The sequence below is a fragment of the Vipera berus genome (assembly GCF_964194415.1).
Source record: "Vipera berus genome assembly, chromosome: 2".
NCBI classification, from domain to species: domain Eukaryota; kingdom Metazoa; phylum Chordata; class Lepidosauria; order Squamata; family Viperidae; genus Vipera; species Vipera berus.
Genome location: NC_138203.1, coordinates 226114204 through 226131953, shown reverse-complemented (window position 1 = coordinate 226131953; position 17750 = coordinate 226114204). Strand labels below are relative to the sequence as shown.

Below are 17750 nucleotides of genomic sequence, written 5' to 3'. Positions count from 1 at the left end.
AGAGTTCAAATGAAAAGAAGTTTTCAAGTCAGTAATATAAATGTTAATCCACACATCACAAATTCATAAAATGTTAAGATAAGTAAAAAAGAAAATTCTGTTCATGTAAGAGAAGCTACTTAAGTGAACTATTTTTATATTGTTCAATTGAACCTATAATTATTTTCATTCTGCAAGCCATGAATCCTTCAATGAATATGCTCTTCTAATTATGAATATATTTCTGAAAATAGTATAGCATTCATTAACAATGACAATATTAAAGAATTATAGGTAGCTAATAGCTCCCTTTCTGACATTTCTCTTTTAAGATGATGGACATCATCTTAGTACAGAGGCCCATATTCTAAACTTATTTATAGATATGTGTATAATTTTCAAAGTAAAGGAATAATAATATCGATTACAGTGTGACTGATGAGAGAAACAGAGGCATCCCAGATAAGCTATTTAACACTTCTTAAAATTGAAAGTAGTCCTTCTCATTAACCTTTTTTTTTTTAAAAAAAAAAAAGGTTGCTGTAGCTCATACACATACTGTAAATCCTTGGTCATGAGACACAGTTCTAGATCAATCAAATGTGGATTTAGATTTCACAGGCTAGTAATTCAGAGCAAATAAATTGTACAGACAACAAAGAAATTAACTTACAATAATTATTGTCTTTTACTAGAATCATTGCCCAAATATCAAGTTAGGACTGAATAATTATAGTTCTTATTCGAGGAGGTGGAATCTCCAGAACACATGGCTAATAAAAACATTTTGATCAAATTATAACTATTCAGGGAAAACACTTTAACACATCTCAGAAGTAATAATTGCATTAATCCATTAGTAGTAAGCACAGCTGTGCTAGAAAAACTGCTAGGAAAATATTTAGCCATGGAGGGAAGGAGAGAGGAACAGATGATTCTAAAAAAATGCCTACGGTAAGAATTGCAGGTAAAAGCTCATAAACTCTGCAGTGTCATAGTGTGAAAACAATAAGGCAAAGGGCCCATTCTCGACATTGCATTGAACAAAAATCCAGCAATGTGGTTAAATGTAAATATATGATGAAAGAAGGTCTGATATAAACCATACATAAACAAAACACTTGTGTTTTATTCTTCCAACAATTTGAACGTGACGGTGAAAGATCATGGCATGCTTTTATAAGAATTTGTTTAACCCACCAGGGAAGAACAGAAATACAAACCTACAGAAAATATTAAATCACTAATATGAAATTAAGCAAAAGTAAAACAAATATGTTTAGAGGTAGCATCCACCTTGAACTAAATCAAAACTAAATGGAACAAAGCTTCTAACCTATCAAAAAGGCTCTGTTAAAGGCTAGTTGCATATAGGTACTAATTGTTGAAGTACTAATATTGCAGCTTTACAATTAATAAAGTGAAGCAATATCCATAGATAACGAGAAATGAGAGAAATGAGAGTCTCCAAAAATTCATCCCATGCTAATTTCACAAGATTTGTGCTGAGCAGTGTAAAACACATCAGAACTTTGTTGCTTCATGTGAAACTATTTGTGTGCCCATATGTCATAATTTCAATTTATAGGGCTAGTCTGTTTGCATGCTGGGAGAGCTCAATGCAAAAAGATAGGAAATACTTTTAAAATTAATAACATTATACAATTTATTTTCCAACAGTTACCTAAGGTATAACAAGAGCCTATCCTTTCTAACTACTTTAAGATAAAATTAAAATAATGAACTAACTAAAGCTTCCCCTGCACGCCAGCCTCTCTGTTTTCTCATTCTTTTCTACCCTTGTATCTTCAAAACGAATATGGCATCTATAAATGGATAGGCAATGAAACTTCTGCACTGAGATTCAAGAATTGGGCGCCCTGCCTGGGTGGTATTAACTCAGATAACACTTGACCATAATATCAATAATGCAGCACAAATTATTAGATGAGTCCACTTAAAACTAGCTGTAGTGTTTAAGTCCCATTTAAACTAATGAAACATGTAAATAGTAACTAATGTAAATCTTGCTTCTGATGAGACTGGCAGAACAGTCTAAACATGTCAGTCGGGAAGGCTATGATAAACATACTGGATGTACTATCAGTTGTACAGTATTTAATTAAGCCCCTAACATAGTAATCATTATTACTGCTATGGGAATAAATGAGAGCTTGGGCCATCAGGATAATGACATCTTATGCTATTTTTCCCTTTACCTTTTCTTACCACAAATCTCTGTGACTTGATTCAGTAGGTTGAAAAGAGTAATACAACGTATAAGACAGGAGATATGTCTATATCTGTGTTTTAGCAGATTATGTACCCTGCAAATTCACCATCTCCCCTGGCGTATTCCTGTTCATCCTGCACTCCATTGTGCCTGAGAGAAGGGACAGACATACTCTGATGTCAGAGGGAAAGCTGCAATATACCTTATGGTGCTTAGAAGGATGACCCCAGCATGAAAAGATTTTAACTGAAAATAGATTTTATCTTTTAAAAATAAAGCACAAATGTGATGTGTTTGTTCAAACATTGGTATACCTGCAGTATATATCTCAGAATAACTAACAATGTCTTTGGTTATAAATATTACCAGAAGAAAAGCCATAGTGATATAAATAAACCTATATGCAAACTTTCAGCTTACTCAGTCAAAGGAAACCATTCACTATCACTATCACTGGTAAAGGGACATGGTGGCTCAGTGGGTTAGGATGCTGAGCTTGTCAATCAGATGGTCGGCAGTTTGGCGGGTCGAATCCCGAGTGCCGCATAATAGAGTGAGCGCCTGTTACTCATCCCAGCTTCTGCCAACCTAGCAGTTCGAAAGCACATAAAAATGCAAGCAGAAAAATAGGGACCGCTACGGTGGGAAGGTAACAGCATTCCATGCGCCTTTGGCATTTAGTCATGCCGGCCACATGACCACGGAGACATCCTCGGACAAGCTCTGGCTCTTCGGCTTTGAAATGGAGATGAGCACCGGCCCCTAGAGTTGGAAACAACTAGCACGCATGTGCGGGGGAACTTTTACCTTTACCTTTTTATCACTGGTAAAGAGCTAATTGCTGTCTCATTCAAAATAATTGTCTCCAAAAATATTAAAGTTATATACAGTACATGTATTCAAGTGTTTTATTTCTTATCTGAGATTCTATTTTTCTCTTCAGTGTGTTCCTACATGAACACAATTATGACATTTTCTTGGCAATACTGTTAAAGTAGTTTGCTTTTGCCGTCTTCCAGGACAGCAGCCCTCAACCTTATGGGTACCAGGGATGCATACTATCTGCATCCCATGGATGGGGCTTTGCTTGTTTGTTGGCATGCTGCGGACTGATGTTCGTCCACGGACCGGGGGTTAGGGACCCCTGTTCCAGGACATATTTAACATCCTAGTATAGCCTACAACACCAAATTTCTTGTTGTTCTCTCTATCTAGCTTCTGAACTGAAGACAAAATCATGTGGGTAACAACTGACTGGGATTAAATGTGTATCTGGCACTATTCCCGTGGAATATATAATGTTGGAAAGTGTTTTCACATAGAATTTTGAAACGAAACTCTGAGATTTAGCTTATGGTAACTATTATTAAAATTGTTAATATTATTAGATAATAGCACTAGGAGGAACAGTGATTATTATTTAGTTCATATTATCAGAGGAAAATTGTCTTAATTTAACTGGGTGAATACATGAAAGCCACTTTCGCCTAAAATTCTTCCATTGGCAGAAACTGATATTTATTTATTTATATTTGTTTCTTTTCAATACAATTAAAATAAAATTGTATTAATACTTACTCCCAAAATTCCATGACTGGAGAAGTAGCATTCTGCAAATATTGTTGAGTGAAATTACTCATATTAAGTTTCTGAAATTCCACACAACGTTCTATAATAGAACAAAAAATATTATATAACATTTGTCTTAATTTTTTTATTTATGGAGGTAAAGTTTTCAAAAAAAAGGTTCTTTCACCTGCTTTAGTAATTAATTCCTATTATCCTATTCTTTACATATTTTCTCTTTGTCCAATGGAAATGTAAGACTAAAAATTTCTAAGAATAGAAACAGACTTTGCAAGTGACAATTAAGGAATTAAATGCTTTGCAATTCAAGTAATTACAATTTAATTCCCAATGCATATTACTGGCTCAAGAATCATCTGCTATAAGCAGCAAGCTAAAAGCTTTAATCTGTTAAGCGAGAAAGTAGCATAGTCATATTGGTAAATCTGGTGTTCCAGAAATTGGGGAAAGAAATCAAAACTTTTCTTCATAGTTGAATTGATACATTTTCTAGCTGGATATTATACAATATTAGATAAGATTTCTGAAATATTTGCCAAAAATTACTGAAGTCCATGAAAACGGATTTAGTTGAACACTATAGAGCTGATCAAAGCCCCAAAGCTATTTAATAATACAATAATGGTGATAGAAAATTCCAGTTCTTAATAAAATTAAATTGTTACAGAGATGAGATGAAATACATTTTAATTTCATGTTGCTTTTTCAAAATTCTCTGCTATTCCACTCCGATTTAAACAATTTTAAATTAATTAAAATAATATAATTAATCAACATAAATATAATGTAGGATAAATACCATTTGTAATTTTGTTAGATTGCAACCATGATGAAGTTAGTACTTTAACTCTGAAAATAATAATAATTTTTTAAAAGACTATCTGAAGTGAGATGTAAATGATAAGAGAAATCAAGTTTGATCAAGGAGGGTGTATTGTTTCTTACAGAAGCAAAGAGGCATAGTAATTATATCTATCTATCTATCTATCTATCTATCTATCTATCTATCTATCTATCTATCTATCTATCTATCTATCTATCTATCTATCTAGGCTGTTCAGTATCTATGTCTGTCTGTCTCTCTATCATCTACAATAGTGGCCAAAATTGTGGAAATCTTTTGGGAAAAGTGTATTTTTGAGGTTTGATGGCTAATAACACCACTTTTGTTTTTGGTGTACACCATAAAATTATATATCAATGGAAAGATAATTTAATCAAGAATGTAATACAACGAAGTTTGTTTAATTATCTGTACCATATTCTATGAAAAGTTATAGCCAAATAACCAGAAAAAGGAAGCACAACTTGCTTAGATTGATATCAGGTAGCTTTCCTTCATCTGATTGTAGCCAATGAGCATGGGTATTTAGAGAGCCAATAAGGTGTCAGTCCTAGAGGAGATCAACCCTGACTGCTCTTTAGAAGGCCAGATCCTGAAGCTAAAACTCAAATACTTTGGCCACCTAATGAGAAGGAAGGACTCACTGGAGAAGAGCCTAATGCTGGGAAAGATTGAGGGCAAGAGAAGAAGGGGACGACAGAGAATGAGGTGGCTGGATGGAGTCACTGAAGCAGTAGGCGTGAGCTTAAATGGAGATGAAGATGGTAGAGGACAGGAAGGCCTGGAGGAACGTTGTCCATAGGGTTGCGATGTGTCGGACACGACTTCACAGCTAACAACAACAAGATGTCATCTTGTTTTGGCAATGAGCCAATCAGATCACAATAGGATTCAGTTATTGATGCCATGTATTGAAGCTGAGAGGAGGACATTTGTCAGTGTGTTATGTGACCACTACCAAGTTGGTTATGGTTTTTTGTGTTCTTTCATTTAGTGGGCTTGTAAAACATAATAAAATTAAAGTTATGGTGCAAAGAGTTGATTGGTTGCCCAGAAAGCAATGTAAAATAGTATTATTAAGTGAACAAGGCTACAGTTATAAGGAAATTAGAAGAAAAACTGGTGGAAACTTAACCAAAGGTGGCATTTCTACTGTACACTTTTTCTAAAACATTTCCATAATTTTGGCCACTATTATATCTGTCTGTCTGTCTGTCTGTCTATCTATCTATCTATCTATCTATCTATCTATCTATCTATCTATCTATCTATCTATCTATCTATCTATCTTGTCTGTCCAGTATCTGTGTCTGTCTGTCTCTCTTATCATCTGTCTGTCTATCTATCTGTATCTGCTCCCAGCAATTCTAGGAAGTCCTGATAGCCTACACAGACACACACAGAGAAAATAAACATCAACAATCTCAGAAGATTCTTCAGCAATAATATCTTATTAAGAAAAAATAATAGCAAATAGCTGAGGACAGGAGGGAAGTGAAAGGCAAGGGAGAGAAAGAAAGATACACACAATTGAATGCAGAATTCCAGAGAATAGCTAGAAGAGATAAGAATGCCTTCTTAAATGAACAGTGCAAAGAAATGGAAGAAAACAATAGAATAGGGAGGACCAGAGATCTCTTCAAGAAAATTGGAGAGATGAAGGGAACATTTCATGCAAAAATGGGCATGATAAAGGACCAAAATGGCAGGGACCTAACAGAGGCAGAGGAGATTAAGAAGAGGTGGCAAAATTACACAGAAGAACTATACAAGAATGAGCTTAACATCCCTGATAACCATGAGGAGGTGTTCACTGACCTCGAGCCAGACATCCAAGAATGTGAAGTGAAATGGGCCTTAGGGAAGCTGAGCAACAACAAAGCTAGTGGAGGTGACAGTATTCCAGCTGAGTTATTCAAAATCTTAAAAGACTATGCAGTAAAAGTGCTACACTCAATTTGCCAGCAAATTTGGAAAACTCATCAGTGGCCACAGGATTGGAAAAGATCAGTTTACATTCCAATTCCAGAGAAAGGCAGTGCCAAAAGAATGTTCAAACTATCGTACCATTGCACTCATTTCACATGCTAGTAAAGTTATGCTTAAAATCCTACAAGCTAGACTCCAGCAGTATGTGGACCGAGAACTCCCAGAAGTACAGGCAAGATTTCAAAGAGGCAGAGGAACTAGAGATAAAATTGCCAACATACGCTGGATCATGGAGAAAGCTAGGGAGTTCCAGAAAAACATCTACTTCTGCTTTATTGACTATGCTAAAGCATTTGACTGTATGGATCACAACAAACAAGTGGCAAGTTCTTAAAGAGATGGGAGTACCAGACCATCTTATTTGTCTCTTGAGAAACCTATATGCAGGTCAAGAAGCAACAGTGAGAACTGGACACAGAACCACTGATTGGTTCAAAATTGGGAAAGGAGTCCGGCAAGGCTGTATACTGTCACCCTGCCTGTTTAACTTATATGCAGGGCACACCATGAGAAAGGCAGGGCTAGATGAATCAAAAGTTGGAATTAAGATTGCTGGGAGAAATATCAACAACCTAAGATATGCAGATGATACCACTCTAACGGCAGAAAGTGAAGAGGAACTAAAGAGCCTCTTGTTGTGAGTGAAGAAGGAGAGTGCAAAAGTTGGGTTGAAACTAAACATTAAGAAAACCAAGATCATGGCATTCAGCCCTCTCAATTCCTGGCAAATAAATGGGAAGAAATGGAGGTAGTGACAGATTTTATTTTCCTGGACTCCAAGATCACTGCAGATGGGGACTGTAGCCAAGAAATTAAAAGACGCTTGCTCCTGGGGAGGAAAGCCATGGCAAATCTAGACAGCACACTAAAAAGCAGAGACATCACCCTGTCAAGAAAAGTGTGTATAGTTAAGGCTATAGTTTTCCCAGTTGCAATGTATGGCTGTGGAAGTTGGACAATAAGAAAGGCTGAGCACCAAAGAATTGAGGTGCTGGAGAAGATTTCTGCGAGTCCCTTGGACTGCAAGGTGATCAAACCGGTCAGTCCTAGAGGAGATCAACCCTGACTGCTCTTTAGAAGGTCAGATCCTGAAGTTGAAACTCAAATACTTTAGCCACCTAATGAGAAGAAAGGACTCACTGGAGAAGAGCCTAATGCTGGGAAAGATTGAGGGCAATAGAAGAAGGGGACGACAGAGAATGAGGTGGCTGGATGGAGTCACTGAAGCAGTAGGCGTGAGCTTAAATGGACTCCAGAAGATGGTAGAGGACAGAAAGGCCTGGAGGAATGTTGTCCATGGGGTAGCGATGGGTCAGACACGACTTCGCAACTAACAACAACAACAAAGAATTAATGTTGATTCTAAAAGAAAAAATGTTCTTGTCTGGGCTTCGTGCTTAATGCAGTGTTCATTTAGTGTAGGGGTCTTCAAACTTGGTCCCTTTATGACTTGTGGACTTCAACTCTCATAATTCCTCAGCCAGACATCCTGGCTGAGGAATTCTGGGAGTTGAAGTCCACAAGTCATAAAAGGGCCAAGTTTGAAGACCCCTGATTTAGTGTAATGATCAGAATAATGTATTTAAAAATGAATACATGTACCATGTAGACTAGAGTTATTGAGAATGCATCATACAAGTTTGGTTGCAGAATCAGCCAGATGTTTAGACTGGATTTGGCCTTTTTGACCACCAAATGAGTCCTTTCCCAGGATCTGGGATAGGCAGGTGTTGTTCTTTAATAATTTAAAGGTATTGTTGAATTATTATCATATGTAAGGACTGCTTTATAGTTGTTGTTTTTTTCAGAATTTAAGATGTTCACAAAGATTTGGAAGATGTGTTAAATGAATAAAATTCGGAGATATTATGTATCAATAAGCCTTTTAATCTTCAAAACTCAATGTTTAAGCGGTAAAAGAACAATACAACATACTGTTTCATCACAAATGAACATTAACAGTATCTACATTTAGTTTATATACTGTTTGTAAATTTCATAAAACAACTTTTTGATATGATTACCTATGTCACTGTTTTTTCAGTGTTTTTATGGAAATAAAAGTTGGGAATTGGATGACATATACATCTATTTAATTATAAATATTACTATTATTTACATTATCACACTTTTTTGCTAGTACCTGTGTTCCACTCATGACCACAGCTTGCCCAGGGAAGCTCCATTGTGAAGCAGTTAAATAGATAAAAAATAGCCCATGCTAAAATGATGATATAGTAAACATTCAAATGTGCTTCAATAACCTGGGTGGCATATCCAATTCCTGAAAAACATGGAAAGATACTTTTTTTAACCTATAAATGAAAGCAAAAGCATGAATTTAGATAACAAACAGTCTCAATGCATACTTGATACACTCTAGTTTCTAAAACACATTCCCCCAGTCTAAATGTACTATGTACAGTAGAAGAATTGGCTATCTTAAAGACAAAGCTTAGCTGACCCTGAAAAAAAGCAAGCAGGAAACTAATTAGTATTTGGATAGGAGACCATCAGGAAATCCCAAAGCTACAGGCTAGACTGGGAATAAAGACAGGAGCTGAGAAGAATAACGCCCCAAAATAAACCTGCATTGGAAATTAGGTTGATTAAAGGACCCAGGAAAGAGTTTTTAGTTCCTTTTCTATTTAGCAAATAGACACATTCCAAATTAAGAATACAATAAATCAATCTTTAAATGATCACTTTTTCCAAGTCATTTTAAGGTTTGGCATTTGATCTTAGGCTAACATTCATTTGTAAGGCAAGCAAATATTTCAACTTTCCATGCTGCAAATAGGTTAGAAAACTGAGAAAATGACTTTTCCAAGAAACAAGTTCATTGTCCAAATGTGATCTCTAAATTTACATCTCAGATTCTATGCTATATTTTTTATTACTCAGATGAAATGAGTAAACACAAAGAACATTCATGGAGATCATTGTGCATTCAACGGAAATTAGGTGACTACTATATATTTGGTTGTCTTTAAGGGCAACAATATTTGAAGTGTTCTTTCTCTTTTGAATGTTGAAAATTCAGACTACCTGTAAAATATTTTTGATAGTCATAAAGGTGCTTCTGTGTGTACACCAAAACAAATACTTGAAAACTTATACAAAGGAAAAATGAATATGATTTATACCTTCAAACAATGGGCAAACTTTTCTCCAGCATGTAATTCCTCCTTCACTAGTATACTGCCCCAAAGCAGTTTCCAAGAAAAACACTGGTATTCCACAGAAAATGAAGAAAATGACATAGGGTATAAGGAACGCACCTAAATCAAACAGTGAATAGATATCATTAATGAGACCTAATTCTTTAGAAAGATAAAATTAGACATTTAATTTCATGTATGCAATCATTGCACAAGACTACTATTCATACATACAAGATCTGGCTTTGAATTCAAAATTAAGTATTATAATTTTAGTTAAAGTTTGTATAATATCCTATGTAACACACACAAACACACACACACACACACACACACACACACACACACACACACACACATATATATATATATATATATATATATATATATATATATATATATATATATATATATATATATATATATTTGTTTTCTGAGGTTTTCGTGGGTGTTTGTATGTGGATATTTGGTCATTCGGGGTTTTATATATATATATATATATATATATATATATATATATATATATATATATATATATATATATATATATATATATATATATATATATATATCACATACACAGTATAACTTTTCATGTTGGAAAGATATTTCCAAATATCAGTGCAGAATGCCGAGGATATGTGCTCAACAGATATGACTTCAGATTATAAAATTAAGTCAATCAGCAAGGTATTAATTAAATCTGATGAACTTACAAAAGTAAGGTATGGAAGATTTTTTAATATCATGACTTAATGAAGCTGTAATGTATCCATTAGAAAACTTCTTGCTTATGCAATAAATAACACCAGTTATAATCTCTACCAGCAAATCCTATTTAAATCTACTCAAACATCAATCTGAAGTGACTGCAATTCATTCTCATACAGAACTAAAACTGATATATCTTAATTGTAAATATACATAAAAATCCTGTTTTAAATATAACTTGACAATGGAATGGAGCGTGTACTATACATGCTTTTAGAATGAACTTAAAATAACTTCTATGTAGTGAATTTATAGAGCGTTTATTGCAATTGATCCTACTTACACTAAAATGTAGAAAGCAGATATTGATGATTATAATTGATAGGTATAGTCCATAACTGATTTCTGCTCATTAGTAGCAGAAGAATGTATTATGAAATTTTGCTTCCCTGGAACTTAGTCCAATGGATGTCATGAGCATTAGACAATTTTATCACTCTGATTTTTATCATTAATCAAATGACATAAATTGTCAAAAGCAATGCATCAATGTATGATTATGTCCTCTTGTGAAGGACATGAATCATTGCTCATTCTTAGGATTTCCTCAGTAATGGACACTTTTTTCTCCATTATTCCATTAAAATAAAATTTAACTGTGTTTTCTTAAGTTCTTATAACTCGCTAAAAATAAATGAAATTACCAGACACAGTCTGCATAGAAAACTGAGTATATAAATATATAGTTAACCCTACATATGTTATGCATATTTTTAATAGTTATGTATTTTCCCAGTTAAACTATACAGTATATTAGCGCTTTCAAACTAATTAGTAAACATGCTTAGATACTCTTCTATCTGTGGCATGCCACAGTACATACATTACATTGAAAAAACAAAAATATTATTTTTAAAAATTCTACAGAAAAAGTGCAATATTTGAAAGTATGCTTCATTATAATGGAAAAAGCACCATAGATTCAAATGCTCTTAGTATTAGTAATTGTTCAATTTTTAAGTAGAGTAATAGAAAAGTAAAACTTTTAGAGAAGTTTATCTCTGAAAAACTGAGTTGGTTCCATAACTGATGTCAGCTTCATATATTTATATCTATGTAAGTTTTATTAATAATGTTATCATAGATAATTACATTAAAATTACTAGTTCACAGCAATACAGAACATTTGGCTCAACTGCATAATCTTAACTGTTCAGTAATAGCATTTTTATTTTATTTTGCACATTCCTTTCATTTTTAGTTTTGTTTTAGAGAATATATTTTGAATATATACTAATGCATGCTATTCCAAGTTTTCTAAATATATTTTTTTGATTATTGGTTTTCTAAGACTGCCCAATTCCTCACTGGATGATACACAAAGTTGAAAGCATGGTTGTGGAGAGCATTTTAGGAAGGACTCCCTTAATATTCCAGACAGTAAAAGGAAAAGAGGGGAGAAATACTTTCAGCCTTGCAAGGTTCTTTTGATGTAACTGTACAATAAAGATAGACATATTTGTCCAGATTACCTTGCAAGGCTAACATAATCCTATTCTAGATTTCAGAATTTATTCATTACTATTGTAAAAAAAATGTAACAAATACTGAAAACAAAAAAGATAAATACAAGATTTCTTGAAATAATGGAAACGAGCTAACCCATAAAATGCAGGTAGAGCCTTTAGCCAATAGCACTTTTGTGCAGTTCCCACTTGGGCGCCACTTGTAACTATTTCTGCAATGGGAGGCTTCACTGACAGTCTTTATCAATTCATGATTAGTTTATTGGAATCCATTTTACATGAAAGTTGCCACTGAAGCTTCAGTTGTTTCAATATATAACAGTCTATTTTGTTATGAATGCTCCTAAGTTTCCCCATGTGAAATCTATGCTGTGGAAAGTCCATTGTTTGCCAGATTGCTTCAGGATACAATTTAAGGTGTCAGATGCTACCTTTAAAGCCCAATATGCTTAGACTTTCAGTATCTTAGAGATGATCTATAGTGGATAAAAACCTGCTCATCCAATTTTGACAGGGAGAAATGACACATTAAGAATTACTCTGCAGAAGGAACGTCATTTTTGAGGGCCATTTTGGTTGACCCTTTTCAGGGATTAAAACCTTTCCTCATTTTTAATGACTTTTCCTTCCATGCTATATTTCTGAAAAGTGGTGAAGATCTAGTGATTTGGGACTACTTCATAGGTGGGATGAATTGTTGCAGTACTCCTGAGATGTGGGTGCATTTTTTGTGATGTAGTGGGCAGAGTACTGATTATAATTTCCTTGTGGTGTTATTTTTTAACATCTTTACTGTAAACAGGTAGGAAATGTTCACCTTTCTGATTTCTGACAGGACAGAAATCTGAGCAAATTAAATCACTTAATCAATAAAATTAATATTTCAACCTGGCATCTTGCCAGATGTGGTGCTGTCTGAAAATTATGGTCATCACAAGCCAATACATTTGACACAAGTTGGGGAGCTCTGATACAAAATAGAAAATAAATAGGAAATGGGTGGTTTAGAAGTCAGATTTCAACATATCCAAACAATGTCAATCGGGTTAAATTTGGTTATATAGTTCCTTTAAACACTCAATCTATTACTCACATTGACAGTCTGTTGTACCAATACGCAACAATCTGTTGATTTACTTGATACTCAAACTGGACTTCGTATCAAAAATAATGTTTCACATTATATCATTACCTTAAGTACTTGTATATTGCTTCATGAGCCTTCACCATGTTGAAAAAGAATGCTATAATATATACTGAACTAGTAAAAATGAATTAGATTCTTCCTTCTAGCACAAAGCCTTATAAGAAGAAAATGCAAATGCAGCCTTTAATCAATGAAGACATTTGGTTCACTGGAGTTTCCTTAATAAAATATTCCAAGTGAATTATTTCCCTGATTTAAACAATAGCAAAGATATTGAGTAATTCATTGCTACTCTGAACCAAACAATACAGTTCTAATAAATATATGTCTAAATATATTTAACTGAATAGAGTACAAAGTTTAAAAAGTCAAACAGAGTATATTTGCTTTCACTGTACACTTATATTTATTTTACTGATACAACTAAACTGGAAAATAAGGGAAATATGGTTGGTCAACTAATATAAATGAGTTAGCCATGTAAGATAAAAATGATTTGCCTAGGTTCTGCATCATAAAATAAAAGAATTGTCAGTTCCCCAAATCCTTATTATTTTCCTTGCGTATATACTTTTGCACTCTTGTTTTGGGGCCTGCCATTCTGCTGGGGGGAGGGTGGGGATATTGTCTCCCTTATCAGGGAGACGGTTACAGAGAAACGAAACCAGACAAGACCTTGAGATGCGCGCCAACTGTGCCAGTTACCCGCACATCGTGCCACCTGTGAATTGGCTGGATTTCAAATAGACTTTATGATTCTGGTGGGAGGAGGAATATTGCTGGTTTAACCATACCGTTTAAGTGGGATTTTCTCCAGATCTCACCTTGACTTCCCTACTGTCACTAACCCCTAATAAAAGTTTCCTTTTGAGACAATGCCTGTTTCAAGAGTTCTGCTTTCTTGGGTGGTTAGCTGAGGTAGGTCCTTACAAGAATGAAGAATAGACTAGCCGTCATCAATAAGAACAATTAAACTGAAAGTCTCACTTCATCTTGATTTTCTGCCACTATGAAGCAACAGAAGGCAACATAGAAAAGCAAACACACCTACACACTATGCTTTGTTAAAAAAAATAGCAGAGGCAACAGGCCAAATACATGTTGATACTTCTCACTTCAGAAACAACATAAATTGCTGGTCAACATTATCAGCAGAAAAACAACAATGAAGAAGAAGTACCCAGACAAATTATTTTAGCCCCACGAATTTTGGACGTATGAGTATTTTACCATAATTTGAGCTATTGCTCTTGATTTCCATAGCTAACATCCAGATCTAGAAAGCATCCAAATATGGTGGACCTCAATTCCCAGAATTCCCAGCTAGCATGGTCTTTGTTAAAGTTGGGGATGGCTACAATCTGTTTTACCACAACCAATTCAACATGGCATGGAAAAATGTTCTTTGAAAACAGTCAAGCATTATTATAAAACCCACTGAATGGGTTGCAGGATGGTGCATTAAAGGGTCAATTCTATACTTAAGACCAAAAAAGATGAAGAAATGAAATATCTAATGGAAAATATATTATTGAGCAATAAACTGACATGCTTCAAATAAAATCCTTTATCACTACAAAGCTATCACTACAAAGCTATCACTACAAAACAAAATATCATGGAATAAATTTGCCAAAAATTATATATAAAATCACTTAGAAAAGCTGAAATAAAAATATTACAGTTTCTCGTGTAACATTTAGCAAGCAAATATTTGAAAAAGAGACTTCTAGTATTTATGTTTTCTTGAAGCTACTGAAACTGATAACTTTTACAAAATAATTTCATTAGTACTGAGTTTACTTTTTTTTCTTTCCTTGTAATTAGTTTTTCAATGCCTGCTATCCTTTTTTTTTCAAACTTGATACTAAATATCTACAGCATAATCTCTTTTCAGTTACCCTATTCCCAGTGTAATGATGGAATTTATTAATAGACTTCTTGTGCAGATGATATTTAGATTATATTGACATTTTACTCTTGCATTATATTATTTGGAGTATGGCTCACAATACCAAACACCAAAAAATATTACATTTTGTAAACCTAGATCCTTTCCTTGGTTATAACTCACTTTAAAGTCTTCCATCTAATCTTCCACAAACAGTGTCATGTCGTGACCACATAATTTATCATGCTTGCCAAAATTCAGAGTCAGTAATACATACTAATAAAGCTTTAGACTTGCTTTCAAACAACATCCATAAGACAAAATAAAACAAGGGAATGACATGTAAACATTTATTTTCTTTAAAAAAAGTGATAACTCCCAAGAGATTCTGAAAAGTAACTTGTCCTCTATCTTCAATAAGCAAAACAAGATTAGACCGTTCAACTTATGATGAATGTCAACATAACCAAAACATTATTTCCTTTTAGACAGCATGACTACAAATTACAATTAATTCTACATAGAATCGTAATTAATGTTTATAGCTCTGCATACTATTATACCTAATAATCCAGGAAAAATCTAAGTACCTGAATTTAAAGAAGACTAATTGATTGTGAAGGAAAACTAAGAAAATTAATGTTACTAACACTAACCTTTGGTAAAGAAAACTATACAGTTTGCCAAACGAAGCATGCACTAGTTTTGATTCTTTTTAAAACTCTTCAGAAAGCTTTTAATACAACCTGCTTAGCTTTGGGTCCAAAACCAATCTACGTGTTCATAAGCCTATTAATTTGCATCAGAAAATGAATAACAACCATTTCCTCTAAATTGAACGCAATTGGCAGGTCTTCTTTTAAATCTAAATCTGAAACCATTTCAGACAGATGAATTTTGTACAAGAGAAGTGTTTCAAGTCTGTGAGTTGGTATAAAATAGCTTCTTATTTTAAAAGATCCTATGAAATTAACCTGTAGAATGTTAAGGTGAGAGGCAAACATAGGGATTTTATTGATTTAGAGAAAGAACAGATTGAAGCTTTGTATTTTTGGCTTGGATGTCATCAACTTGATACATTTCTTCTCCATTCCTCTTAAAAGCATTTTAACTAAAAGGATAACTGTGCTAAAGTTCTCACCTGACTGAAAAGTAGAAATGTTAATCACAAAACAAGTTTTTTGTTTTTCTCCCCTATGTGCAACTTTTCTTTTTTAAAATGCTTGAAGGAAAATCTGTTTGAGTTGTCTAAAGCTTGAAACTCTGAAATGGCTTTAGGAGCAACTCTTTGGTTTCTGGAAGTCCACCTTTGCTTACGATAAAATCTAGCTGTTCTATTGATCATTCTAAATTTGGGATTTATTGAAAGCAGGTAACAATAAAATTTGCTATCCAGAACAGATTTCTTACAAGGACCTATTAGGGTTTTGGTTCTAAAGCGAACTCTTAGCATTGCACTGTGAGTGTCACATCAAGCAAACTCTATATTCACCTGCAGCTATAACTTGCAGAAATAAAATTTCAAGTCCAAAAATAAATGCTAATTTGAGCTAAAGTTCCCTGTTTAAAAAAAATCTAAATTTGTTTTGAAAATGTTTAAAGATTTTACTTTATTAGATTTATTCTTGTCATGTTTATAAACATGCATATTATGGAAACATGATTGACACATATACCCTTTTCATTTTTTTACATATGGTCCTTGTTCAACATGGAGTTGATGAAGCTGCTGTGTGGGATTAATTACAAGCTGATGAAGGAAGGGGCTCACTCTTCTACTAGAACAAATTCTTTTCAGACTTTTGTCTCCAACGACAAGAGGAAAATATTTTACTTAAAAATTGATCATCTTTCTGTGTAGTAAAATACTAATTATCCACTTTCAAAGGATCACAAAAGCATAAGTACAACTACAGTAAGCCAATCCACCTCTACTTTTATCAACCTGCCCTTTTCTTTCCCCTGTTTGTATATCTAACTCTCTTAAATTCCACTCCATTGCTTGGTAGCCTCCTGTTGCCTAAATATTAACCTACCATGATAAGCCTTCCTTTCCCTCACATTAAGCAAATTCAGTGTTTTAGCAGGTGGGCAAAGCACATGCAAGCTGTGCACTTGGACAGGATGCCATCTTACCTCCTCCATTTTTGTAGCAGAGATATGGGAATCGCCACACGTTCCCCAACCCAATAATTTCCCCTGCCACAGATAGCACAAATTCAATTTTATTGTTCCAATGGCCTCTTTCGTGCACCTTCTTATCGTTGCTGTGGACCAAATTGGTGCTGGAGGCTTCAGGATCCTGAGCATCTTCGGGTTTGCCATTAATTATAGGGATAGCCTTTTCAGCTGTCATGACTCCCTCTCCAGCCTGGAGAAGAAGGGAAAGAAAGGAGGGAAAGGGGAGCACTGTAAAGACGGCAGGGATGCTTCAGTACCGCTTTCCACTTTGACCACAAACCGTCTGCTTCGCATTCTACACAAAAGGACCAAAAAAGTGCAGAAGATGCTCCGGGCAACTTCGCAAGATCAGACACCTGCTGATGGGCTTGGGGCGACTTGAGTTGGGAGAAGTGAAGACCGAAGCGGGGAAGCCCTACCTGTTTTTCTCCCACCCACCCCCCACCCCCACCCCGTAACGTTTCTTCCTTAACCAGGAACCCGGCTTTCCAAATCTGCCCG

At 34.5% G+C, this 17750-nt stretch overlaps 1 protein-coding gene across 1 annotated transcript in view; it reads right to left on the bottom strand.

Moving 5' to 3' along the window:
- LOC308661407 (sodium- and chloride-dependent GABA transporter 3) overlaps positions 1-17424 on the bottom strand; it is a gene marked incomplete at both ends in the record, with an annotated part of 106088 nt that extends 88664 nt beyond the window's left edge. Inside the window, 4 exons of the mRNA XM_081316329.1 lie at positions 3791-3881; positions 8776-8916; positions 9779-9913; positions 17205-17424. Coding sequence (XP_081172455.1) covers positions 3791-3881; positions 8776-8916; positions 9779-9913; positions 17205-17424 — 587 coding nt within the window. The remainder of the gene's footprint in view (positions 1-3790; positions 3882-8775; positions 8917-9778; positions 9914-17204) is intronic.
- Positions 17425-17750: the final 326 nt, after the last annotated feature.